This window comes from Apium graveolens, chromosome 10 (genome assembly GCF_009905375.1).
Source record: "Apium graveolens cultivar Ventura chromosome 10, ASM990537v1, whole genome shotgun sequence".
NCBI classification, from domain to species: Eukaryota; Viridiplantae; Streptophyta; class Magnoliopsida; order Apiales; family Apiaceae; genus Apium; species Apium graveolens.
This window is the reverse complement of record NC_133656.1, coordinates 195,511,170-195,524,769: the sequence shown is the minus strand read 5'-3', so window position 1 is coordinate 195,524,769 and position 13,600 is coordinate 195,511,170. Positions and strand designations below refer to the sequence as shown.

Below are 13,600 nucleotides of genomic sequence, written 5' to 3'. Positions count from 1 at the left end.
CATATCTCTTCTTGTATTTGTCTTGATCTTCTTTCCTTTCAATCAGCCGCCTTCCTTATCTGAAAATCTCCTCAAGTCCTGATATTATCTCCTAATAAATATCTCTTGATAACTTAAGTTCTGATAACTTAAGTTCTGATATCTTTAGTTCTGATTTCAGTATAAGTATACTGATTTCCACTTAAGTACTGATTTGTCCTGTTTAAGTAAGATTTGAAAACCAAACACAAATCATATTAGACATGACATCACAAATATATCTAACATATTATATTAATACTTTAAAATATAAAATATTATTTATATTTTAACACGGGTTTCATATTGGGTTCGGGTCGAAACGGAATGTGTTTCGGTTTTTCGGGTCGGGTTCCAAATAGTATGCCTTAAAACCAAAACCGACCCGAAAATGGTTGGAGTTTAAAAATAATCCCGAATCCGAATCCAAATCCGAAATATTCGGGTTCTATAAAACCCAATCGATCGATACAAATTTGGTAACCATCGATTCGGTACAAATTGTCATCCCTAATGGAAAGTAATTGTTAAAGAGTATAAGATTATAATTGGACTTTTCTCTGTTATCTTAAGATTTTAGATGAAGTGGTTACTTAACGTGGTATCAGAGCTCGGTTTAGGAAGAGATTCGAGTTCGAATTCTCCCACCCCATTTAACAATTTATGTGTACATTAAAAAAATATAAAAATAAATTTAACTTTTATAAAAATTAAAATAAGTAAATTTAGAAAACCGTGCTATCGTACAGGTTAATAAGGTAGTTATTACGAATTTGATGAGCTCGGTTGATTTGCATTTATAAGCCAACTTCATTGAAATTACTTTAACTAATACTCCTGCCGTCCCATATTATTTTTTCTATTTTAACTTTTTCTACTGTTTGTCGTAAGCGATTGACTACTAATTTACGTCTAATTTATAAGATCAAACATAATCATGAGTGATTTTGTTAGATTCGTATTTATAAGTATTTTAATATAATATAAATTTTATATTTAATATTAATACGATATTAAATATATTAACAATAAAAAATGTGAATTGACAAACGTGTTCAACACAAATAGAAAACATTTTTAGGACCGTGGGAGTAGGGTAAGACCAACTAAATATGATGTGATATAACCTTCAAAAATGAAACAAAATAAAAATGATATAATGCCATCCAACTATGCAAAGCATGTCCAAATTATGCAATTTATTAGCCACTCTCTTCGAATCTGAACTTTCTACCTCTACATACACACATCTATACATATAAATTTCGTCCTTTACCTTCCAAGTTATCCTTTTCTTCTTCACAAAAACCCTAATTCCCTTTCTTCACTTACTCTCATCTCTCTTCTCAATTATTATTACCTATTTCTTTGATCCACTTGATTCATACTGGATTGTAAGCAATTGTAAGTTCTCAAATTTTGATCTTTTTAGTTTAATTTTTGAGTATTTTGTGAAAGGATTTAAACTTATTTGTTTTTATGTGTAAAGATTCAATTTTTATGTGTTTTTGAGTGTAAAGATTCGATCTTTATGTGTTTTAATGTGAAAAGTTTTGATCTTTTTGTGTTTTTATGTATAAAGATTTGATCTTTATGTGTTTTTAGGTTTAAAGTTTTGATATTTATGTGGTTTTAGGGGGAAAGATTTGATCTTTATGTGATTTTAGGTGTAAAGTTTTGATCTTTATGTGTTTTTGTTGATTGTGTGATGAATTTGATGCAGATTGGCTTGGTGTTTCAAGGAGGTGAGGTTTTCTTGGGTTGTGATTTTTCAGGTAATTTCGAGTGAATTTGGGGATTAAAGGGTGTTTTTGTTTGTTGTTGGGGTAATTTGGAAGATTGAGTTTTCATGAGAATTGTTAGGGGAATGCAGAGATTGACTTTTTGGAACAAGAAGAAATCTTTTAGTGGAATTGGTGTTACTTTGCCTAAAGCAAGGACTAGGGATAAATCGAAAAGTGGAGTATTGTAACTCTTGTACTTTGTTTGGAGTTTGTTTCTTTGTTTAGTGTAGGGTTTTAAGGGGTGGAAGATATAAAATGACTCGGATTTTGGTTCAGAGAGGTTCTAATAAGGGTGATAGGGCTGGCCCGTCTTCTTCTGGTCCTTCACAGCCTGCAAGTGGTACTTCGGAAGTGGAAATTGTTGAAGAAGTTCAAGAAAAGGATCTTTCTGAGGAGTTTTCTGGAATAGGGAGTGGAGATGATAGTAGGGTTGTACAAAGGGATGATCTTTCAGGGCTGGGTGAGAAGGATGATGATGATGTTATTGATAAAGAGAAGGCGGGGGAGGATTTTGTTCGGGACTCGACGCAACGAAGTGGTGGATTGAGGACTGTGGAGGAGGAAAGGCAGACAGGGACAGGGATGGGATGTTCGTACCCACCTCCTCCTCCAGTGCCACCGCCTAAGCCTTTTTCTGGAAATGTCAATCCGAGGAGGTTTTCGTCGGGTAGTTCAAATGCTGCGAGGAGTGGATCGTCTAGGAGACCGACAGCATGGCCAGTTGTTCCAACCAGGACCTCACCAACAGGATCTCGGCCTACTTCTCCTAGGTCTCATTGTGAGAATGAGGGGTATAATAGTGCTGATGAACAGAGTCCGCGCTTCGGATCCTCTTACAGTGATGCAGTAAGTTTTGGTTCTTTCTGTTAATAGGCTGCGCCTGATGTGTATAAATCTACTTGTCTTGTTTTTTTACTCAACGTATTACCGACATTGTGGTGCGTATCACACTCTCTGATTTCATTTCATGATAATTGTGTACTTATCGAGTATTATTGTTGCATTGAAATCTGTATACTAGAGCGTTTTATAACAGTTAGCAACTTCTTCAGGATAGAAGAAAATGACAGTTCTTAAGCGGGGTTTTAGTTAAAATATTATTCTGTGATTTGACCACTCTAGGATAATTAATTTAATGCATGTGCACTGAAGCACTAGTATGAAGTAATTAATGCTTGCTGATTAAAGTTATTCGTCATTCAAGTTACTGAATTTTTTTGTTCCCTATTTTTATCAGGAGAGAGAACACCAGTTTGAGATTGATTTAAGACGTACAACAGGTCTAGAAGTGAAAAGAATGTTAGAGGATGGCAACTGCCTCTTTCGGGCTGTTGCAGATCAAGTTTACGGTGATATTGAATTGTATGATCTAGTCAGACAAATGTGCATTGATTATATGGTAATATTATATTTCGTGTGCACTGTTTTAAACTGGTTACTATCATAGTGTTAACGCTACATACTTTCCAAAAATTCTCTATATGCTAGATTTCGCTTTTTGATAGATTTTTTTTATAGACTTGCTCATTTATTTAGTGAAATTTTTTGTAGATGCAGTTGTGCTTTTTGATTTCGGTTTCTTATTGCAGGGAAAACAATTAATGGATCCTATTCTGTATTGAGATACTATTTATTGCCTCATTTTATTTTTAATTATATATTTTTAATATATATATATAATATCGGGGGGATAGAGCAGGCATGCATGCCTATATTAACTGAGAGCAAAATTTTTTAAGTATCATGAATGCGACAATTGCTGCAATAGAAGAGACAAGAAGAGACTGAAAGATATAGTTTTTATTTTAATTTGAAGAAAGTTGTTTTATGTAAGAAGGATTGCTATGAAAGTGGCCTGTAAAAAACATAGAGATATTTGGTGGTTAAAATTTTTATGTTATCTCTCTGTAATCGTGCTTTTGTGCATTCGTCATCCTTTCTTTTGTAGTTTAGTTTTACAAAAAACGTATTACATTTATTGTCTTAGAAAGAATGAATATTTATTGGTTTTGGAGTTTTTGCAAAAGGAATCATATTAATATGGTGAAATCACTGTATATAAGGTCTACTCTAATATGTTGACAGAGAGTAGATTTTTTGTGGGATTATGGATAGTTAAAATTGTGCCAATCTGGTGTCAGGCTATCAGTTGTTACGTGGAATTTGGTAACTTTTCATTTAATATGATTAATGACGTATAAATTTTGTTGGATCAGGAGAGGGAAAGAGATCACTTTTCTCAATTTATAACGGAAGGTTTTATTTCTTATTGCAAGAGAAAGAGAAGGGACAAGGTATATCCATATATGAGTACTTAATTTCCTTGATTTGAACTTTTAAATTTCAATTTGTCTAATGCAAAAAACTTGGAAGATTCTTCACGTTAGTGACGTACACTAAACCTATATATAACGGAAGGTTTCTTTTTCGTATCGCATGAAAAAGATAAGGGACAAGGTATATCAGTATATGAGTGTAAAATTTCCTAGTTTGAAACTTTTAATGCCAACCTGCGTAATGCAAAAAAGGTGGAAGATTTGTCACAATAGTTGATGTACCCTTTCTGAGGTGCATGATTTTGTAATTAAACCTATCTATGCCTATTCTGATGTAACAAAGCATGTGCTAATATGTGCGCCAGTCCAGAATATCTTTATTAGACAATCTACCAGAAGGACTTTGAATCTTTCTTAGTTCGCGTTCTTTCCACTTTGTGATGAATCTGTCGCCTTACTAAATTATGAGTAGCTTTTTTTGACAGAATCTCAATCTTATATGTCCATAAACATATAACTTTCTTTACTATAATATATAACCAAGAACTCCCTCTTATCGTAGAGTTGCACCAGAATTTTAAGCAAATCCTTTGGCTACAGAATATAAAAAATAACAAATCTAAAAATCATATCAAGAAAAATATATCAAATATTTGTAATTTTTTTTTGCTAAATAAATATTTGTAATTTACAGAAAAGGATATTATGCATTGAATAAATAGTGATGACAACTTGATTATCTGCAAGGCCTAGCCAAGTGCACTTGAATCTTTTGGTGGTAGAGAAATTTAAATGGTGTTTCTATATGAAACGAAAGTGAAGTCTGTGAAGTGCATCACTTGTTGTTCATTATGTTAGCTTATTGGGTAAATTAGTGCTCAAACTATCAGCTCTAACTATGATAGCAGGAAGTAAGGATCTGTTCCAATAAAGTAATACTGTTTTTCGGATGTATTCATTGTAAGAGTATATTCGATTGGGGTAGAATGTGCAGTAAAACTTGTATCAGAAGTAGAAAAAATGGTACCAGAAAAATGTAGAAAATGATTACTTTGTTTTTTTAGACTATGATGCGAGAACAGACCTGCTAAAAAATTAAGTTCGTAAAGAAGGATCATTAGCCGAGTATGCAGACCGGAATGAAATAGTAGTAGTATGTGTACACTTTTCAGATGTATAAATTATTTATAGTATTATAAGAAATGTATAATTAGATGTTCTTTTAGTATTTTAATAGAGATACTTGTTATATGTTATATCACATTACTAAAAATAGATGTTAGAAGTTTATGTTGAATAATTTTTTTTGCATGTGAATATCTTTTTATGACAAATACATCTATACGGTTGGATTATTAAGAGAACAAACAAAATATTGTCTATGTAAATTAATCTCACACAAGTTGTGTGATGTTAATTTGATATTTAGGAAGCTGTCTAATTTTCTTTTGTTCACCAGGTTTATGGAAACAATATGGAAATTCAAGCTTTTTGTGAGATGTATAATCGGCCTATTCACATCTATTCTTATAGCACAGGTACAAGTTTGTAACATTTCATTGAGCAAATATAGTGTTCTTACACTAAAAAATTTCTATTTGCAATATTGTTTATTGATGTTTATATGCAGAACCTATCAACATATTTCAAGGAAGCTATAATACTGACACACCTCCTATAAGACTAAGCTTCCATCACGGGAATCATTACAATTCACTTGTTGATCCACGACGAGTAACAGTTGGTGCTGGACTTGGATTTAGTAGTCTACGAGGAGTAAGTGCCGTCAAATTCTTCATTTAAATTAAAGAATATCTTCCCACATTTAATGTGTTATGACTTATGTTCGTTAAAGTTGTGATCTTGACTGGGTTATATATTACGAAGGGATTATGTTTTTTTTTGCTGTGATTGTGCGAGTGTTACAAAATTGCATATATTTTTAGAGAGTGGGGAGAGATGCAGTTACTGCGTCTTCCTGCTTGCCTGGTCTTTTTTGTATCTCTCTGTTTGTACCCTCTGATCTTCCTTTATCTCTGTTTTCACCTTGTTTTCTCCATATTATTTGATAATGGACCTTGGGTCGTATCCGTAATGAAGGTTAAAGTTAGACTTCGCTCATGCTGTGCCATTATTTGGATTGATGGCTGTCCAGTCACCAGTTGAAACTGGGTAGAGATTGATGGTTCATGTAGGGAGGTTGGGAAGTTTCTCAAAGGCGTTAGGGTCACTGGTGTTACTATGTGCTGGATTAAGGTGATGTTGGAACAGTCGTGAATACGGTGATTATTAGTATGTTTAGCTGATATGACAGTAATGATCGAGGAATGGTGATGTTGGGTAATTAAAAGGTGATGAAGGTTACCCAGAAACTGGGGGCTCAACCCAATTAGCGATCTTTTCAAAGATTTGATGTGTCACTGGGTAGAGTATGAAGTGATTTTTCGAGGTTATTGATATAGACAGGTGTGAGAAAGGGTATGATAGATGTGAAGACTGATCTCTCTGGAGTATTGGTAGAAACACATCTAGTCCTTATATTTATACTCAAAATAAATTTTTAATTTTCCTATATAAAATAAAATTAATTTATATTACAATGTTTGTACAAGACCAATTTGGCATTACTGTGGACAGCCTGCTGCAAAGAAAAGTGTTGTGCAGGAAAGCTGCCATATAGACAATACAGATTCTTGGCGTACTCGATGGGAAACGCGTTAACATTGACATAAATAAATAATGAAACTGATATGATTATATATATAATAAATACTCTGATTAATATGATCTAATTATATATGGTTATTTACGTTGTTTATTACTGCATGCTTATACATATCTACCTGACTATTATATTATATGACTATATATATAAACTAATATATGATTACGTGTCGTTACAAATTGTATTATCTACAATCATGTGATTTTTCTATTTATGCATAAATATGTGTGTGTGTGTGTGTGTGTGTGTGTGTGTGTGTGTGATGAGATATATTATCTCATTTACATTTTAGCTGGAGTTATTCAGATATCATTTATTTTTAAATTTCTATTTACATAGAATATTTGTTGAATACTGAGTTGAAAAGTGAAAGCACACACATGGAAATAAATCAAAATAACCTACAGTAATATATTATAATAACGGGTGATGCATCCTTATAAAAATGGTTGATGCATCCTATATTTATTAAACAATATATATAATGTTGCGAGTCCCATGTGGATGGCGCAGTGGGCCCCAAATTAATATATCATCACAGGTGCCGACGTCATTGTCCCTGGCGCCACATTGATATATCACCTCAGAGGTCTATAGTGTTGTACCCTGGCACCAGGGCTCTCGCAACGATGTGATAATTAAACTGTTAAGTTTCTGGAAATATAGTGCAGTCTGGGAAAAGCTGAATTCTTTGGGGTTTGTTGAAAATTAATAAAAGTTTCAAGTTGAAAGGGAAATAATGTTAAAATTGACTTTTCAAAATTGAATAATATAGTTTTGTATTAAAAAAATTCCTACTCCCTTCATCCCATCCAATTGTTAACATTTGGACGGGGCATGGAGATATTAAGAAAAGAGAAGAGAAAGTAGGTAGGTTACTTGATCCCACTAAAATTAGTGTAGAAAAATATGCTATTTTAGAAAATGTTAACAATTGGAAGGAAAATCCAAAAAGGTTAGTGTTAACAATTTGTTGGGACGGAGCGAGTGTTAACAAAACTATATTATAAGGAATTAGTGGTAATTTTTCTAAACCCTATTTCTTGTCAGGAAGAAATGCAATACCAAACTGGCTTATAGATGTCCTGATACTTTGGGTACAAGTAAATCCTAATAAGAGAAATTGATTAAATAGTAATATGTACTTCTCAATGGCTGTCTAGTAATTAAGGAAAGAACTTCTTTTATGACTTGTTTTAATCAAGAATATTTGCGTCTGATTTACTAACATAATCAAACCCTTGAATATAATACAATATATAAGATATAATCAACATTTTGGTTACTTGCTCCACATCAGTCATTATTTTCCGGAGCTAGTTATGGAGACTTTTGTTTTTAAAAAAATCAAGCATTAACTTGAGCAATTAAATTATCACACAGTCAAAACAGGGATCGCTATACACTGTAAAGTCACTGTACTTGAAAGAAAAAAGTTCTGGTATTGATAATTTATGATAACACTGGAGAATTTTGTGCAGTCTATCCATTGTTTTTAAATTACAAACCTCGTAATGGACAAGTAAAACAACAATTCAGGTCCCTTATATCATTTTAATCTGGAACTTTCAGAGGTATTGATTTCTCCGCCGCTTAGCATTGGGATCTGGTTGGCGAATAGGATATATTGGTCTAATGCTTGAATTTTCTATTTTTCATTTGAAATGAAACTGTGTACTTTCGTGTTCGTGGACCAAAAATGTCAACCTAAACCCATAATTTTCGTGTCATTTTCGTGTCGTGTTACCATGTCGTGTACAAAATTGCCGGTTCTATTCATTTCCCTAATACATATCTTGTAATGGTGGTCAATTGACTGTATATATGTGGTTATTTTTCCAGTCAAATGTTGATAAGGATCAGGTATCTGCGGCAATAAAAGCTCAGCAAGAACAGCAGATTGATAATGTAAGTATCTAAAACCATACAAGCTTGTATCTATACACCTTCATGTAATGATTATCAATTAACATATTTTTTGTTATGTCCACATTCAATTCTACCAACAGGCACTGCTAGCGGAGGGACGCTTCTACTCAGATCTGGAGCTAACTGAAAAAGAAATGGAACGCATGGTGATGGAAGCTTCTAGGGCTGAGTATCTTGCCGATGACAAGTTTAAGCAACTTGGACGAAGAGAGTCCTCTACTTCTGCTGCTGGTGCCGAACCATCATCATCCGGTGCTAGTGAGTATAGACACTATATGAGTTTAGGACAAATTTCTTGTGGATCTAGCTTGAATAGCTTTTGTTTTGTGTTGCCAAAGTTTAGGCATGATTACCACTTCTCTTCCTCTTCCTATATATGAATGGTGTCATTTTGGTTCTTATGTATGGTTTTCAAATTCGGAAATCAGGGCCATCTGGGAGCAAAACCAATGCTGAAGGTGGGAAGGAGCATGGATTACCGACTACTGTACTGAGCAACAGCATGCAGATGGTACTAGCTATGGGTTTCAGCTATCTTCAAGCAATCGAGGCTCACAGCATTTTCGGGGATGATGTTGATTCCATGGTATGTTATTTATTGGAGACCAGCAGTAGCAACAGGCGGAAGGGCAAAGCATGTGAACAAACTTGAAATAACTTGTGTTTGCTAAGGTAGTAAGTATCTGTATGTTAGATTCAACTCTAGTAATCAGGAGAAGAGTTCTACATGCTGTATTAAAAATTAATAAAAAAATATACTACCAGCTTGTTTACTAGTCATGCAGTAAGTACTCTTTGCTTAAATTGTGTGAAATAATTATCATTGTTATATAGGTATTCCATCTTATGAAGAATAGATCTGCTATTCAATTTAAATACATATTATTGATTGAAACTTGAGATTAGTAACAGGTAAAGCCAAACAAATTTAGTCTCGAGAACCATTTGTTGATTATAATTTATTATTACAGTCTAAGCCCTTTCTTTAACATTCACTGGAAAACCTCCTTCCATCTTGGAATTGAAGAAAGAAATATAATGAGGTTCCACTCCTTCCTCTAGGGCTGACGCTACATGAAACTGCTGTAGAATACCAGATGCCACAGTCATCATCTTCCAGACAGCCATGTCCTTTCCCATACAAGCCCTAGGCCCTGCGTGGAATTCTGGGTAGATAAATGAGTCTCTTAGTATCAAGGTCACTTTCCCGGTATCCTCATTTTTAGCTAACCATCGGTCAGGATTGAAAGATGGCCAATCGGCTCCCCACAAATTTTCTGACCTTCCCATTGCATAATTATGATAACTTACCCTCGAGCCTTTCTTGACCCTCGTACCATCAGGGAATTCATCATCTTCTATGGCTTCTCTGGAGTCCACAGGAACGGAGGGATAGAGCCTCATGCTTTCGTAAATTGAAGCATACGTGTAAACCAAGTTGGTATTAAGTTCTGAACATATTTTAATTTCTTCCAGAATCCTGTTCTCCACATCTGGGTTGTTAGATAGTAACCAGAAATACCATGTTAATACAGCTGATGTTGACTCCATACCAGCAAGAATGAAGTTGATAACTGAGTCCTCGAGAAATATTTTATCAGATTGACCAGACATTATTAACAAGGATAAGAAATCAAGGGACTTCAATGAGTTGTTCTTGTTATATTCGTCTATCTTGTTTGTGACTCTTTCTTTGATGAGATTTCTGATCCTCGTAATCCCTTCTCGGAGCTGCTTCTCAGATCCAATATTCAGTAGCTTCTTAGTTTTCCAAACTAGAGGTGAAATTTCAGCAAGTCTTTGATTGACAATCTGTAGAGAATCATGAAATGCCAGTTTTATCTCAGAGTGTGGTAGTGAAGGTACTAATGACTTAGCATCATATCCACATGCAACCTGGCATGTAGTGTCCAACCCAAATCTTTCAAGAATGTCTTGAAGATCGAGAATTGTTTTATTGGCAGCTGCAGAGGATAAGATAGGAAGGAGTTGCTCATTTAGCTCAGTAGAAACTAAAGTTTGATAGTAACGGAAAAATGCTTCACTGTCGAATGCATGGCTCATAGCTTGTCTTTGAGACTTCCATTTTTTGCCATCCGACAGGAACATGCCATCTCCAAATAAGTCCGACAAAGTATTTCGAAAAGTTTCACCTTTCTGGTAGACACTGAAGTTGGTCTCTAACATGTGCTTGACATTGATGGGGTTTGATGTCAAGACACTCTCTTCGCCAAATGGACGCTGAAGGATGAAAGTTGAAGAGGGTGAAGCTAGTAGTATATCCGATGTCCATTGGATTGGTCGATCTCGATTTGCTAAGATTGCAGCAAGAGAGCCGATTAAAGGATACGATGGTGGAAGATTACCGGAGTTTGTAGAAGTCGACATCATCTGTAAATCAAGTTGTGTTATATAAGAAAGATCAAGGTAGGATGAATGGAGAGTGGTTTAGAATTGCTGGTATAATGCCTATGTATTTATACAAGACTAGAAATAATATTTAAGATTGACTTGAGTACATTTGGGTTTCTTGTAGAGTCTTGTTTCATGAATTAATATACAAGAGCAGGTAGATCGTGCGAATGAAATTGAAACAAGCCAAATGCATGATTCTAGGGTGGGAAGCTCAAAGTGGCATGTCTAGGTGTTTAATTGTATGATTACAGGGAGAATCAGTCTGAAAAAAATCGATTAACAACGAATCTGCAACTTAGAACAGGCTTAACTGTAGGTTATACACTGTCCACAATTATCCTCCGAATTATGTTCAAGGAAAAATATATGGGCATTAATATAAAGCTAAACATTTTTAAAGTTATACTTTAATTTCATTTATTTATTGGTACCACCATATTTTGTTTTCACTTTTTATGATTACTAACTTAAAACTCGTGCGATGCACGCATCGCATAGTTTTTTTTTAATATTATATATATTTTTAATATTTTTTTTGAATTCAATTCTTAATTTTGTTCATTTAAAACTTTAAATGATATGACTTCATAATAATTATATTAGTATACATATATGTTCATAACTTTTCAGAACATTTGAACTTATTTAAATTGATAGCATTGATAGAAGGGGAAATGTTATTAAAACAAAATTATTATTTTATTGAAGTTAAAAATATAATGTTTTTATTATGTTCAGTCCGTAAAAAATATTATTTTAGCATGGTGATTACTTAATCGATTAACTATAATTCTATAAAAGATATTTGAAAAAGACAATATTACTGATTACACGATATAGTTTTATTGATAATTCAATGTATATTTTTAAAAAAAAATAATTATGTTTTAATTAAAAATTGATTTTTTTGTTCACATCAATAGGATACGAATTATGCTTAGTCTAATATTAATTTGATTTATCTCGGATCAGTGGTTTGCATTAGCCCGATGTCTAATATACCGATCAAATCAAACTAATTATTTTTAGTTTAATTTTCATTTTTTTTAAAAATCTGGATCAATAAGATAATTTTGTTTTAGACTGAATAATTAGTATATATATGAATTTATTTTTATTAGCCGAATTATATTTTTATTTTAGTTTTGTGTTAGTCTGAATCAATTGTCTAATGTATTTTTTTTATCTTGGATAATAAATTATATTATTTTGTTTATCCAAATTCATTAGTAAAATTTTTTTTAGGAGTATGGATAGTATTATTATTTTATCTTAACCCGATTCACAAGATATATCAACCATATCTTAATAATTATAATTAATTTGCTTAAATTTAATTTAGCCCGAAGTAATAAATTAGAATAATATAAAACTCAATATGAATTAAAATATAAATTGGTAGAACAAGTTGAATTTAATATAAAATATAATGATATAGAGTTCGATATAAAATAGAATTGCAATTGGTAAAGCAATATAGTAAGTTGAATTCAATATCAATTAGAATTAGAATTGATCGACCCAATAATTAGAATTAAAATAATTAAGTGAGGGTAATTAAATAATTGCAGCAAGTACCGACTACCAAACTTTTGATATTTTATCTATTATAATATAGTATATATGTTATAAATCTAAATATATTATTTTTATCCTTATTGATTCCTATATGACTTATAATTATATATATATATATATATTTTATTTTTACCCGTTTTTTTATTGATAATTTTTTTAACTAGTACTTTGGTTGCACTTATTTTTTAGTTTTTTCCAGTATGACTTATAATTCTATATGTATTATTTTTACCCATTTTTCTTTATTAATAAACGAAACATATTTATAAGGGGTACTTTGATTTCACTTATTTTTTAATTTCACCACATTTTAGTTTCACTTTTTATGATTCATGTTATAAGCTCTAAGTGTATTATTTTTATCTTTTTTATTCCTATATGACTTATAATTCTATATATATTATTTTTACTCATTTTTAAAATTTTGTAAGTCATGCTTTTTTTTATTATTTTTATAGGTTTCAATCCTATTTTTAACTATATTTTAAAATAAATAAGTTCATAAATTGACCCAACTAAATAGGTTCCAAAAAATATAAAACACAACCAAGTAAATACGCCATTTGTTTAAATTGAATTTTTTTAATTTTTTGGTGGAATTCCATTTTAATAAAATGATATGAATATTATAAATACTGTATTTTGGTACAATTAGAAAATAATAAAGTTGTTGAAAACTTAATATGATTACAATTCTATCTTTGTAGAACTCTGAATTATTTTTTGATAGGGCACCTGGTTTTATCTTATTACGTAACACGTCTTTTGGTTTCACCCCAATATTTCTGTTTCATGTAAAGTTTTATGTTGTTTTTAACAAAATATAGATTGGAATTATATTATAATTACGATATTTTTATTTTTTGTAGAATTCT

General features: G+C 32.2%; 2 protein-coding genes across 2 annotated transcripts; one reads left to right on the top strand and one right to left on the bottom strand.

Annotated features, from left to right (window-relative positions):
• The first annotated feature begins 1,196 nt into the window (after positions 1-1,196).
• LOC141689489 (OVARIAN TUMOR DOMAIN-containing deubiquitinating enzyme 6) lies at positions 1,197-9,586 on the top strand. The gene is made up of 9 exons (XM_074493792.1): positions 1,197-1,422; positions 1,742-2,648; positions 3,040-3,201; positions 4,019-4,096; positions 5,538-5,616; positions 5,709-5,854; positions 8,646-8,711; positions 8,813-8,990; positions 9,161-9,586. Exons 2-9 carry the CDS (start codon positions 2,058-2,060, stop codon positions 9,382-9,384), a joined length of 1,524 nt encoding a protein of 507 aa, XP_074349893.1. The 5' UTR covers positions 1,197-1,422; positions 1,742-2,057; the 3' UTR covers positions 9,385-9,586.
• A 99-nt stretch (positions 9,587-9,685) lies between these two features.
• Positions 9,686-11,154, bottom strand: LOC141689490 (cytochrome P450 94A2-like). The gene has a single exon (XM_074493793.1). The coding sequence runs from the start codon at positions 11,121-11,123 to the stop codon at positions 9,705-9,707; it is 1,419 nt and encodes a 472-aa protein (XP_074349894.1). The 5' UTR covers positions 11,124-11,154; the 3' UTR covers positions 9,686-9,704.
• Between the last annotated feature and the right edge of the window lie 2,446 nt (positions 11,155-13,600).